At 35.8% G+C, this 14,984-nt stretch overlaps 1 protein-coding gene across 2 annotated transcripts in view; it reads right to left on the bottom strand.

The window, feature by feature from the left end:
* The window catches only part of LOC144448726 (doublecortin domain-containing protein 1-like), a 138,534-nt gene that overhangs the window by 76,936 nt on the left and 46,614 nt on the right, over positions 1 to 14,984 (bottom strand). For both annotated transcript variants that reach the window (XM_078139033.1, XM_078139034.1), the window contains exons 8-15: positions 14,855 to 14,948; positions 12,158 to 12,256; positions 10,522 to 10,772; positions 9,232 to 9,318; positions 7,402 to 7,503; positions 3,346 to 3,496; positions 1,356 to 1,464; positions 993 to 1,143 (exon numbers count right to left, since the gene is read on the bottom strand). In XM_078139033.1, the coding sequence (XP_077995159.1) occupies positions 993 to 1,143; positions 1,356 to 1,464; positions 3,346 to 3,496; positions 7,402 to 7,503; positions 9,232 to 9,318; positions 10,522 to 10,772; positions 12,158 to 12,256; positions 14,855 to 14,948 (1,044 nt within the window). The remainder of the gene's footprint in view (positions 1 to 992; positions 1,144 to 1,355; positions 1,465 to 3,345; positions 3,497 to 7,401; positions 7,504 to 9,231; positions 9,319 to 10,521; positions 10,773 to 12,157; positions 12,257 to 14,854; positions 14,949 to 14,984) is intronic.

Here is a 14,984-nt window from a genome sequence, read left to right as displayed (position 1 = left end):
AGGTTGTAATGAGGTGGGTTTCTAAATAACTAAACTTTGATGTAAACTTACTAATTCTCAACCATGTTATCGGCTACAATTTAATGTACAATCCATAAAAGAATGTCTGACTCATAAAATTAGCCAGAAATAGATTAATTTGCATTTCAAACCGTAGAGGGCACACAAAAATGTATAATAATCTTATTAACCATAGAGTAGATCACTATTAGGTAGTCTAGCTCATTACCCACAATGCATTGTTGTGATTGTTGCGTATGCTGTGATCAGCAGTTGAAAGTTTGTTTTTAAAAGGAAAAGTAGAAATGATGTTTTGGCATATATATTGAACATTTATTCTATAGCTTTTAGTAGAATAATTTGGAGATTACCATGGCAATATCATTGTTTCCATAGCAACCACTCTCGTTCAAAGATATCAATGGTTTTGCATGAGTCAGAATCAAATTTCGACAGCAATAGCGAAAATATTTGCATGGGTACCAGAATTTTTTATTTCAAATTTCGAACAAACATCATTTGAAGAAAATGTTCAATAAAAATGTAAAGTTGCTTAAGTTGAAAAGTTGACCAAAATTCATGGATCTGCTATATTTCATTAACTTGCTTTTATCTATTTTCAAACAGAAATGATCATGTGATGAAATACTATGTTTGTTTTGAAATTTAGTTCATCTAAGATCATCCATCAACTTATAAAGGTACGCAAATTCTAAAATACACCGAAACTACTGTCACTAGAGGGCGCTTTACTTCCGAATTAGTCTGGGGACCCCCCTAATTTTTTTCATATTTTGATTTTTCAAGTCTTTCACTACACCTGTGCAAAGGTTGAAGAACCAGTAGTGTCATGAAATAATTAATAGCGAGCCTCCTTAAGTTCATGACAACTTTTTCTATAGCTCTGCCAGACATGTGTTTTTATCACCACAATTTTGATCCTGACAGGACAGTCCTCTTTAACATACATGACGACAATATTCATTGTTTACCTTATGTTGTAAGAAATGTCCTCTGGCATCCAGTTCCTGTGCTTTCAGATTTGAAAGAACATTTTCCCGATGAGGTTGACTCATGGACATGGTAACATCTTCAAATTCATATATCATTGGGAAACTAATAGAAGTATCCCATAGACTTGGTCTAGTTGACAGAATGAACCAAACAATATTAGTAACTTGAGGTTCTTAGTATTCTTTATAATATTGGGACTGAATGACAACAAAATATACTTTCAATGTGACTGAATGACAACAAATTATACTTTCAATGTGACGAAATGACAACAAATTATACTTTCAATGTGACTAAATGACAACAAACTATACTTTAACTTAAAGAGGAACTTGACTTACTTTTCCTTGCCATGTAGATCATCTGTCATCATACCTCTCATGATGGCATTTCTCTCGCCAAACAGATTGTAACCTTTGACCTTCTCTAACCCCAGTTGCATAGAGTACACTGTAAAAATAGGGTAAAACTTACAAACTGACACAGTATGAACCTTATTGGACTTTCTGACACACTTGGATGAAATAAAGTATGTCATTATCATTTCAAATTGGTGTGTCTGTCTGTCTCTAGCTTTTTCCCTGTATGTCTCTATCTCTACCTCTATATCTCTGTCTGTCTCTGTTTATCTCTCTCTGGTCTCTATCTACATTGTATCTGTCTGTCTGTCTGTCTCTATCTCTGTTTATCTCTATATCTCTATCTATCTTCTCTATCTCTATGTGTCTATATCTCTCTCTATCTGTCTCTATCTCTATATGTCTATCTCTACCTCTATCTGTCTCTATCTCTCTCTATCTGACTCTATGTCTATCTCTATTTGTCTATCTATAAGTATATCTCTATATCTCTATCTATCTCTGTCTGTTTCTATCTCTATGTCTATCTCTATATCTTTATCTCTATATGTCTATCTCTGTCTCTATCTCTATATGTCTGTCTATCTCTATATGTCTGTCTCTATCTCTAGCTGTCTATCTCTATCTATATATGTCTATCTCTGTCCATCTCTAATGCTATGTCTATCTATATCTCTATCTATCTCTATATGTCTATCTATGTCTCTATCTCTATCTATCTCTCTATCTCTGCCTCTATCTCTATATATCTCTATTTGACGATATCTCTCTACATGTCTCTATCTCTATCTAACTCTATCTCTGTCTCTATCTCTATCTGTCTATCTCTATATGTCTATCTCTATCTCTGTCTATCTCTAATGCTATATGTCTATCTATATCTCTATCTAACTCTATCTCTGTCTCTATCTCTATCTATCTCTATCTCTATCTGTCACTATCTCTGTCTCTATCTATCTTTATCTCTGTCTATCTCTATCTCTATATGTCTATCTCTATCTCTACCTCTATCTGTCTCTATCTGTCTTTATCTCTATGTCTATCTCTATCTATCTCTATGTCTATCTCTGTCTCTATCTCTATATCTCTATATCTATATGTCTCTGTATATCTGTCTCTATCTCTATCTGTATCTATCTCTATCTGTATCTATCTCTATAAGTCTATCTCTATCTATCTATCTCTATCTGTCTCTATCTCTATATGTTTATCTCTATCTATCTGACTGTGTCTTTGTCTGTCTCTGTATCTATCTATCTGTATCTATCTCTATAAGTCTATCTCTATCTATCTATCTCTATCTGTCTCTATCTCTACCTCTATATGTTTATCTCTATCTGTCTATATCTAACTCTGTGTCTTTGTCCGTCTCTGTCTCTATCTCCATACAGTACAGAACCAATACACACTATATATGGTATATACATTTTATTACATTGTCATATTGTCAGGTTTATCTCATCAAGTTCAATATAGGCATGCATGTGCTGGTACATGTGGATTATTGCTCTAACTGTAAACAGTTCATATTTTGTCAATGTTATTAATGAAGTGGTTATGTCTAAATGGGTTTCTGTGGTGTGTCCTGTATTGTTTCATTTGTTGTATTTAATCAAACTGTTTGTGATTTTATGATGTGATGTGCTTGGCAGTTTTTTATGTATTTTTTCTCTGAATCACATTTGTAAATGTTGTGATTTGTTATGTACAAACCATTGATACATGTGTTGTGTAATGGTAATAAATTATTATTATTTCTACTATATAGACTAGTACATATTGTCAATCAATACTTCTATCTCTTCTTTACAAATTTGTTCAATATTCTTCCTTGATGTGAGTGAGAGCAGTGGACCCACACAGGAAGAAAGTCACAATACCTATTGAAATTTTGGGAAGTTTGTTGAGAGTGGACAAATGAAGGATGTTTTAGATAGAAATAAGACATATATTTGTATAGGTTAATACTTACCATGCAAGGATTTAAAACTCTCACCAAATGAGAACCACACCTCCTGGTCATTTTCAAGGTCCTCAATACTTTCAATGTCATTACCTTCCTTATCAAACAGTCTACGTGGTTTGCATGCACCACCAAAACGTGACCCAATTTGGTCAAGTAACTGAAAATAAACCAGCAATATTAATTTTTAATACTAAATTATATAATTCAAACATCAAGAAGGTTTTGTCATATTAGTTAGACGCCATTAATCTTACAGGTAGAGTGGCACCCTGCAGGTAGAGTGGTACCCTGCAGGTAGAGTGGTACCCTGCAGGTAGAGTGGTACCCTGCAGGTAGAGTGGTACCCTGCAGGTAGAGTGGTACCCTGCAGGTAGAGTGGCACCCTACAGGTAGAGTGGTACCCTACAGGTAGAGTGGTACCCTGCAGGTAGAGTGGTACCCTGCAGGTAGAGTGGTACCCTGCAGGTAGAGTGGTACCCTGCAGGTAGAGTGGTACCCTGAGAGGTAGAGTGGTACCCTGCAGGTAGAGTGGTACCCTGCAGGTAGAGTGGTACCCTACAGTATAATATTACAGTTTAAGTTATTGGCTTACTACTCCAGGACCAGTGTGGTACCCTACAGTATAATATTACAGTTTAAGTTATTGGCTTACTACTCCAGGACCAGTGTGGTACCCTACAGTATAATATTACAGTTTAAGTTATTGGCTTACTACTCCAGGACCAGAGTGGTACCCTACAGTATAATATTACAGTTTAAGTTATTGGCTTACTACTCCAGGACCAGAGTGGTACCCTACAGTATAATATTACAGTTTAAGTTATTGGCTTACTACTCCAGGACCAGAGTGGTACCCTACAGTATAATATTACAGTTTAAGTTATTGGCTTACTACTCCAGGACCAGAGTGGTACCCTACAGTATAATATTACAGTTTAAGTTATTGGCTTACTACTCCAGGACCAGAGTGGTACCCTACAGTATAATATTACAGTTTAAGTTATTGGCTTACTACTCCAGGACCAGTGTGGTACCCTACAGTATAATATTACAGTTTAAGTTATTGGCTTACTACTCCAGGACCAGTGTGGTACCCTACAGTATAATATTACAGTTTAAGTTATTGGCTTACTACTCCAGGACCAGAGTGGTACCCTACAGTATAATATTACAGTTTAAGTTATTGGCTTACTACTCCAGGACCAGTGTGGTACCCTACAGTATAATATTACAGTTTAAGTTATTGGCTTACTACTCCAGGACCAGTGTGGTACCCTACAGTATAATATTACAGTTTAAGTTATTGGCTTACTACTCCAGGACCAGAGTGGTACCCTACAGTATAATATTACAGTTTAAGTTATTGGCTTACTACTCCAGGACCAGTGTGGTACCCTGCAGTATAATATTACAGTTTAAGTTATTGGCTTACTACTCCAGGACCAGTGTGGTACCCTACAGTATAATATTACAGTTTAAGTTATTGGCTTACTACTCCAGGACCAGTGTGGTACCCTGCAGTATAATATTACAGTTTAAGTTATTGGCTTACTACTCCAGGACCAGTGTGGTACCCTACAGTATAATATTACAGTTTAAGTTATTGGCTTACTACTCCAGGACCAGTGTGGTACCCTACAGTATAATATTACAGTTTAAGTTATTGGCTTACTACTCCAGGACCTGTGTGGTACCCTACAGTATAATATTACAGTTTAAGTTATTGGCTTACTACTCCAGGACCAGTGTGGTACCCTGCAGTATAATATTACAGTTTAAGTTATTGGCTTACTACTCCAGGACCAGTGTGGTACCCTACAGTATAATATTACAGTTTAAGTTATTGGCTTACTACTCCAGGACCTGTGTGGTACCCTACAGTATAATATTACAGTTTAAGTTATTGGCTTACTACTCCAGGACCAGTGTGGTACCCTGCAGTATAATATTACAGTTTAAGTTATTGGCTTACTACTCCAGGACCAGTGTGGTACCCTACAGTATAATATTACAGTTTAAGTTATTGGCTTACTACTCCAGGACCAGTGTGGTACCCTGCAGTATAATATTACAGTTTAAGTTATTGGCTTACTACTCCAGGACCAGTGTGGTACCCTACAGTATAATATTACAGTTTAAGTTATTGGCTTACTACTCCAGGACCAGAGTGGTACCCTACAGTATAATATTACAGTTTAAGTTATTGGCTTACTACTCCAGGACCAGTGTGGTACCCTACAGTATAATATTACAGTTTAAGTTATTGGCTTACTACTCCAGGACCAGTGTGGTACCCTACAGTATAATATTACAGTTTAAGTTATTGGCTTACTACTCCAGGACCTGTGTAATCTTAATAGTTGTTTGTTCAGTTTAGTTGAGGATAAAATAAAATCCCTTTAGTTCTTGTGTGTTGGCAGAGTGTCAGACTCATTCTTACTATGTAGTAAATGAATTAACAGTTTGTACATTAATGACCTTTCTTGGTGGACTGTTCCAAATATGAATACATGTACATAGTTCTTGATTTCAACAAGTATTTCCTGATATTGAGTTTTACAGTAGGCAGGACTCGAAAGTAACAGTAGTATTGTCCCTTCTCCACAGACTACCAATTCTTGTCATGGGGCTACCATAATTTGCAGCTGGTAGCCCATTCAGGCTACCACTGATTATGTGATGATTTACAGCTGGTAGTCCACTCAGGCTAACACTGATTATGTGATAATTTACAGCTGGTAGTCCACTCAGGCTACCACTAATTGTGTGATGATTTACAGCTGGTAGTCCACTCAGGCTACCAGTGATTATGTGATGATTTACAGCTGGTAGTCCACTCAGGCTACCACTGATTATGTGATAATTTACAGCTGGTAGTCCACTCAGGCTACCACTAATTATGTGATAATTTACAGCTGGTAGTCCACTCAGGCTACCACTAATTATGTGATAATTTACAGCTGGTAGTCCACTCAGGCTACCACTAATTATGTGATGATTTACAGCTGGTAGTCCACTCAGGCTACCACTAATTATGTGATAATTTACAGCTGGTAGTCCACTCAGGCTACCAGTGATTATGTGATGATTTACAGCTGGTAGTCCACTCAGGCTACCAGTGATTATGTGATGATTTACAGCTGGTAGTCCCCACTCAGGCTACCACTGATTATGTGATGATTTACAGCTGGTAGTCCACTCAGGCTACCACTAATTATGTGATGGTTTACAGCTGGTAGTCCACTCAGGCTACCAGTGATTATGTGATGATTTACAGCTGGTAGTCCACTCAGGCTACTACTAATTATGTGATGATTTACAGCTGGTAGTCCACTCAGGCTACCACTAATTATGTGATGATTTACAGCTGGTAGTCCACTCAGGCTACCAGTGATTATGTGATAATTTACAGCTGGTAGTCCACTCAGGCTACCAGTGATTATGTGATGATTTACAGCTGGTAGTCCACTCAGGCTACCACTAATTATGTGATAATTTACAGCTGGTAGTCCACTCAGGCTACTACTAATTATGTGATGATTTACAGCTGGTAGTCCACTCAGGCTACCACTAATTATGTGATGATTTACAGCTGGTAGTCCACTCAGGGCCATGATGGGTTTCCATTTTGTTGAACTGGACCGGTAATACCATCACCATGACGGTTTTCCATTTTCCATGGTGGTTTTCTATTATCTTGATATTTTGTTTGGTTGCTATTGTGCTGTTCAACTGGTTCACAAACAAAATTATCAAATATTTTTTGTTTCTTGATTTGTAGCACAATGCGGTTGATGATTTACAGATGAACTGTATATTTGTTAGTACAAACTGATACTATTGGTTGCTACGTATCATATCATAGGTTGCTATGTATCATATCATTGATTGCTACGTATCATATCATTGGTTGCTACGTATCATATCATTGGTTGCTACGTATCATATCATTGGTTGCTATGTATCATATCATTGGTTGCTATGTATCAGATGATTGGTTGCTATGTATCATTGGTTGCTATGTATCAGACGATTGGTTGGCTTTGTGTGTGAGTGACTTACCCTTTGCATCATAAATTTCTTATCACCACCAGTTCCTCTAGACAACTCTCTCATATTAACATATAGTAACTCTTCACCATCAGATCTGCCATTTTGATATGCCTAGAAAGAAACACAAAAATTAGTAACTCTTCACCATCAGATCTGCCATGATAGCACAACTGTAGTTATTTTGTTTATGTTAATCTGGTTGCCCATCCAGCCCTGTTGTTACCCTTACCATATTACACCATCATTTGGCTGTTATTATGGGCATGGTCTTGTTGCTAGGCATATTTGCATTCACCTTTTGGATGTTTATCCACTTGCCTAACCATCCCTGTTGCTATCTTGGCAATCATTATTTGGCTCTTGCTATGGGTGTGGTCTTGTTGCTAGGCATATTTGCATACATTTTTGAATGTTTATTTCCTTGTCAATTAATGCCTGATATTATCTTTGCAATATACTTCATCATTTGGATGTTGCTATGGGTGTGGTCTTGTTGCTAAGATATTTCCATACACTTTTTGAATCTTTATTCACTTACCAACAAATCCCTGTCGTTATCTTTGTAATATGCATTATCATTTCACTGTTGCTAAGGGTGTGGTCATGGTTACTACGGCCAGTTTTTTCAATACGTTTTGAGCAATAACTGCAGAATAACACCTCCAGAAAGATACCCACCAAGTTTCAGACCCATTCCCTATGTACATGTAGTTTGTGAGGTTAAGTGTTTTACCAAAATTGAGATTTGTAGACCTAATTTTCATATTGCTAATGCATATGGGATCACCCTGTTGCGAATTCACCTTCATCTACACATCCCAAGATGCATCCCCATTAAATTTCAGCTCAATCTTCTCAGTAATTTTGGAATTATAGAATTTTGACCAAACAGACATATTTTTAGACTAATTTGTAAATCACTGATGGAATCATCATGTCATAAACAATTGTTAATCTCCACACGTACACCCCTAATAACTTTCCCATCAAATTTCAGACTGATCTGTCCTGCACTTATGAGTTGAAATTCTTGACCAAAAATCACATTTTATGATCCAAATCACACAGAGAGGTAAGATCAAATTTCTGTTCTCACAGCACACACATAGGGAGGGATGAAGTTCTCACAGTAAATAGCAAAGACTCATGCAAAGCAGCTTTTCACTTGGAGGAGACTTGATTTGTATATTCAACTGACTAAGACTTGATTTGTATATTCAACTGACTAAGACTTGATTCGTATATTCAACTGACTAAGACAAGTTTCCATCAAATTTCAGATCGATCTGCCCAGTAGTTTTTCAGTTTAAGTTTATTGACCAAAATTCACATTTCTTTCCCAAAATCACACAGATCATTTTTATTTGAACAATTTCCCAACAAGCCACTCAAAGTAATGTACATACTAGAAATAATGGAAATCAGTCCAGTGGTTCTTGACTTTAAGTTGTTTACACACACACACACACACACACACACACACACACACACACACACACACACACACACACACACACACACACACACACACACACACACACACACACACACACACACACACACACACACACACACACACACACACACACACACACACACACACACTTCGCCATACCTATAGCACTACTGAACCTTATTAGTCCAGTTGGGCTAAAAAAAAATGCTGAAAAAAAGAAAAGATTCATATCAAATGGGCCAAGTAGGCAATTCAAACATCTATCGATTTTAGAAGATGAAAATAGAAAAAGTTGACAGACAAGACAATGGACAAGCAAACTCTGGTAAGCTGTCACAGACAGTGGAGCTAATCAAATATGAAATGAACATTGACTAGCCTACCTTTATCTTGAAACCAGCCTGTCCAACCAATCTGTCTGTTGAGTCAATCTGTTTGATATGTTGCAGACGGTACTCATTGCCATATGCCTAGAGGTGCACAACAAAAATAAACAAATCTTCATGATAGAACACATAAAATGCTTTACTTCTATGACTAATGGATGAAATTGATGATTTTGTTCAATACTATACAAGGTAAAGTTCAGGGTCAAATACAAAAGATACAATCAGAAAGGTCATAGGTCAACATGATGACAGATACAATGAATTCAGTACATCATACATGTGTCTTTTTTGTTCTCAAAGTTGGACTAGTCTACAAATGGCTTGGTTTCCTTTCTGACCCTAAAGTTCAAGTCCATGGAAATTGGTAAAGAGCCTCAAAGAAAGATAACAAATTTGCATATATTGCATAACAAAGTATCATCACGTTATTATATAATATGTCACACATGTGCCAAGTTTGACAGAAATTTGATAATGCATTTCAAATGAGCTTTAACAGTTGTACATACACACATATACACCCCTGTATTGATGGACAGACAGACAGACATAGCCAATAGGGAACTTGCAATCCAGACTGAGCATGCTCAGATGCAAAGGATTATGGGATTATCTGTGGTTATCATAATAGTAATACCTAATCTTGAGCTACCGATAAAATAAACCTCCCACAATGATCAGGGTGATTATGAATTGATTAGTGGTTTAAAAAAATGTAACATTATTGTTTACAATACTATTTGGTAAGTATTTATTACCACATTTCCCATGATGCAACATTTAACATGGTGGGTTTGCAGGTTCCTATTGTAATAGGTCCCACTTGGGGGAAATTACAGACCTGTACATTTGTGTTAACAGACTAGAAATTACTGATCTGTATACATTTGTGTAACAGACTATAAATTACAGACCTGTATACATTTGTGTTAACAGACTAGAAATTACAGATCTGTATACATTTGTGTTAACAGACTAGAAATTACAGATCTGTATACATTTGTGTAACAGACTAGAAATTACAGACCTGTATACATTTGTGTTAACAGACTAGAAATTACAGATCTGTATACATTTGTGTTAACAGACTAGAAATTACAGATCTGTATACATTTGTGTTAACAGACTAGAAATTACAGACCTGTATACATTTGTGTAACAGACTAGAAATTACAGACCTGTATACATTTGTGTTAACAGACTAGAAATTACAGACCTGTATACATTTGTGTTAAGACTAGAAATTACAGATCTGTATACATTTGTGTCAATGCATAGTCGTACCTCTTCATCCTTGGCCATTTCATTGACACGTCTCAGTATTTTCTTGAGTTTCTTCATAGCTGCTTCAAATCCCCCTACACTGTCATCAATCTCTTGTCTACTCTTCTCAATGTCATCTTTGTCCATGGATAGTACTTTAGTCATTGTAATTTTCTCCTTCTCTCCATCCTCAGCATAGTCTAGCTGTGTCCTGTACTCGTTTGCTGCATGGATCTTTTGTCTGCAGTGGGCCAGCACTGCTTTCAAGAAATCTATCGACAAAATAATTGTTTCCAAATAAAAACTATTCTTAAAAATTTTCACAATTAGAGGCTTTAATGTCAGATTTGGAATAAAATTACCTTCAACTAAAATATGGTTTTTAAACTGTATTTATTTGTACGTACATTATGATGATAAGTAAATGTGTGAGTCTATGATTGTCAGAACACTTTGGAATGTGGAAATTAGTAAATATGTGAGTCTATGGTTGTCAGAACACTTTGGAATGTGGAAATTAGTAAATATGTGAGTCTATGGTTGTCAGAACACTTTGGAATGTGGAAATTAGTAAATATGTGAGTCTATGGTTGTCAGAACACTTTGGAATGTGGAAATTAGTAAATATGTGAGTCTATGGTTGTCAGAACACTTTGGAATGTGGAAATTAGTAAATATGTGAGTCTATGGTTGTCAGAACACTTTGGAATGTGGAAATTAGTAAATATGTGAGTCTATGGTTGTCAGAACACTTTGGAATGTGGAAATTAGTAAATATGTGAGTCTATGGTTGTCAGAACACTTTGGAATGTGGAAATTAGTAAATATGTGAGTCTATGGTTGTCAGAACACTTTGGAATCTGGAAATTAGTAAATATGTGAGTCTATGGTTGTCAGAACACTTTGGAATCTGGAAATTAGTAAATATGTGAGTCTATGGTTGTCAGAACACTTTGGAATCTGGAAATTAGTAAATATGTGAGTCTATGGTTGTCAGAACACTTTGGAATGTGGAAATTAGTAAATATGTGAGTCTATGGTTGTCAGAACACTTTGGAATGTGGAAATTAGTAAATATGTGAGTCTATGGTTGTCAGAACACTTTGGAATCTGGAAATTAGTAAATATGTGAGTCTATGGTTGTCAGAACACTTTGGAATGTGGAAATTAGTAAATATGTGAGTCTATGGTTGTCAGAACACTTTGGAATGTGGAAATTAGTAAATATGTGAGTCTATGGTTGTCAGAACACTTTGGAATGTGGAAATTAGTAAATATGTGAGTCTATGGTTGTCAGAACACTTTGGAATGTGGAAATTAGTAAATATGTGAGTCTATGGTTGTCAGAACACTTTGGAATGTGGAAATTAGTAAATATGTGAGTCTATGGTTGTCAGAACACTTTGGAATGTGGAAATTAGTAAATATGTGAGTCTATGGTTGTCAGAACACTTTGGAATCTGGAAATTAGTAAATATGTGAGTCTATGGTTGTCAGAACACTTTGGAATCTGGAAATTACCTTGACTTATCAGGGCAAAATTATTATTAAAAAAACCATGTGATGAAAGGATAACCACATACCTTGTTTCACATTAGGACAGTTTGCCCAGTACTTTATCATGATGAAGAATGACATTTGATATTTAAAATCTTACCTCTTGAACCAATGGGACTGAAACCTTCCCCTTTAGAAATCCAGACAGGTCCTAACACAGGGGTAGCACTTGGTTGAAGACATTTGTCAAGTTTAACAACTGAAATAAAAATTTGCACCAATGGCATTGTAGCATAACTGTAATTGACAATTGCTATGGGCAGGGTCTTGTTGCCAGGCATATTTATTTATGTTTTTTGAATCTTTATTTATGTGCCTACCCATGCCCATTGTTATCTTTGAAATATACACCACCATTTGGCTGTTGCTATGGGCATGGTATTGTGTTGAGTATATTTGCATAGTTACATTTGTTGAAAGTTTATTTGCTTACCCACTACTCCCTGTTATTATTTTTATGATACACCATCATTTGGCTGTTGCTATGGGTGAGGTCTTGTTGCTAGGCATATTTGCATATGTTTTTTTTAATCTTATCACTTGGCTAACCTTCCTAGTTTTCACCTTTGCAATATAAACCATCAATTGGCTGTTGCTATGGGTGAGGTCTTGTTGCTAGGCATATTTGCATATGTTTTTTTTAATCTTATCACTTGGCTAACCTTCCTAGTTTTCACCTTTGCAATATAAACCATCAATTGGCTGTTGCTATGGGTGTGGTCTTGTTGCTAGGCATATTTACGTATTTTTTTATTCTTTCTTCACTTACCTACCCATCCCTGTTGTTATCTTTGTGTAATATCTATGATCATTTCACTGTTGCTAAGGGCATGGCCAAGGTTGCTAGGATGTTTTGTCAAAATGTTTTGAACAATTTTTGACCAAAAAGACACATTTTTATCCCTAATTTTCATATCACTGATGTGGTCATCATGTCATGAACAATTCTTAATCTAAATACCCCTAAGAACATTCCTAACCAAATCTTTTGACCAAAAAGACACATTTTTAGATCTAATTTGCCTATCACTGACAGAATCACCATGACATGAATAATTCTTAATCTACACATGCCCAAGAATGTTCCCACTAACTTTCAGTCCAATCTAACCAGTAGTTTTGGTGTTTAAGTTTTTACCCAAAAATGCACATCTCTGCTGCGATAATTTTCATTTGACCAATTTCCCATCTACATGCCCTAAGTAATGTCTCCAAACACACCTTGACTAACTGACAACTTTATTTTGATGAAAATCTGTTCATGCTACCTAATATCATAGAATGTTATTGGTTTAAACTAACAACAATCAACATTCTGGACAGACAGTCATGTACATATATGCCATTGTATAACAATATCAAAGTGTGTTATACAAGATACAACATGGTACATAGCAAAGACTGATACCATTGCATACAAGATACAACATGGTACATAGCAAAGACTGATACCATTGTATACAAGATACAACATGGTACATAGCAAAGACTGATACCATTGCATACAAGATATAACATGGTACATAGCAAAGACTTATACCATTGTGTACAAGATACAACATGGTACATAGCAAAGACTGATACCATTGTATACAAGATACAACATGGTACATAGCAAAGATTTATATCATTGTATACAAGATACAACATGGTACATAGCAGAGACTGATACCATTGTGTAGAAGATACAACATGGTATATAGCAAAGACTTATACCATTGTATACAAGATACAACATGGTACATAGCAAAGACTTATACCATTGTATGCAAGATACAACATGGTACATAGCAAAGACTGATATCATTGTATACAAGATACAACATGGTACATAGCAAAGACTTATATCATTGTATACAAGATACAACATGGTACATAGCAAAGACTTATATCATTGTATACAAGATACAACATGGTACATAGCAAGACTTATACCATTGTATACAAGATACAACATGGTACATAGCAAAGACTGATACCATTGTATACAAGATACAACATGGTACATAGCAAAGACTGATACCATTGTATACAAGATACAACATGGTACATAGCAAAGACTGATACCATTGTATACAAGATACAACATGGTACATAGCAAAGACTGATAGCATTGTATGCAAGATACAACATGGTACATAGCAAAGACTAATACCATTGTATACAAGATACAACATGGTACATAGCAAAGACTTATACCATTGTATACAAGATACAACATGGTACATAGCAAAGACTGATACCATTCTGTACAAGATACAACATGGTACATAGCAAAGACTGATACCATTGTGTACAAGATACAACATGGTACATAGCAAAGACTTATACCATTGTGTACAAGATACAACATGGTACATAGCAAAGACTGATACCATTGTATACAAGATACAACATGGTACATAGCAAAGACTGATACCATTGTGTACAAGATACAACATGGTACATAGCAAAGACTGATACCATTGTATACAAGATACAACATGGTACATAGCAAAGACTGATACCATTGTATACAAGATACAACATGGTACATAGCAAAGACTGATACCATTGTATACAAGATACAACATGGTACATAGCAAAGACTTATACCATTGTATACAAGATACAACATGGTACATAGCAAAGACTTATATCATTGTATACAAGATACAACATGGTACTTTGACAGTTCACTATTTTAGTAATGAAAAAAAATTGTCGTTATATTTCTAAGCTCTAAGCATGACTAATAAGATATCCCCTAACTTAGAAAGTTGACTGGTTTAATACCATAGTTACTGTAGCATCTTACCTTGCTTCAAATCTGTAATGACTTCACCCTCCCAACTGTACACAGTCTTGGCAGGAACAGTCAGACCAAGTCGGTTGGTGCTATCATCTAAGAACTGAAAAACATCAAGCAGCATATTATCATATACCTA

Source organism: Glandiceps talaboti, chromosome 17, assembly GCF_964340395.1.
Source record: "Glandiceps talaboti chromosome 17, keGlaTala1.1, whole genome shotgun sequence".
Taxonomy (NCBI): domain Eukaryota; kingdom Metazoa; phylum Hemichordata; class Enteropneusta; family Spengelidae; genus Glandiceps; species Glandiceps talaboti.
This window is presented reverse-complemented; position numbering and strand designations above follow the sequence as displayed.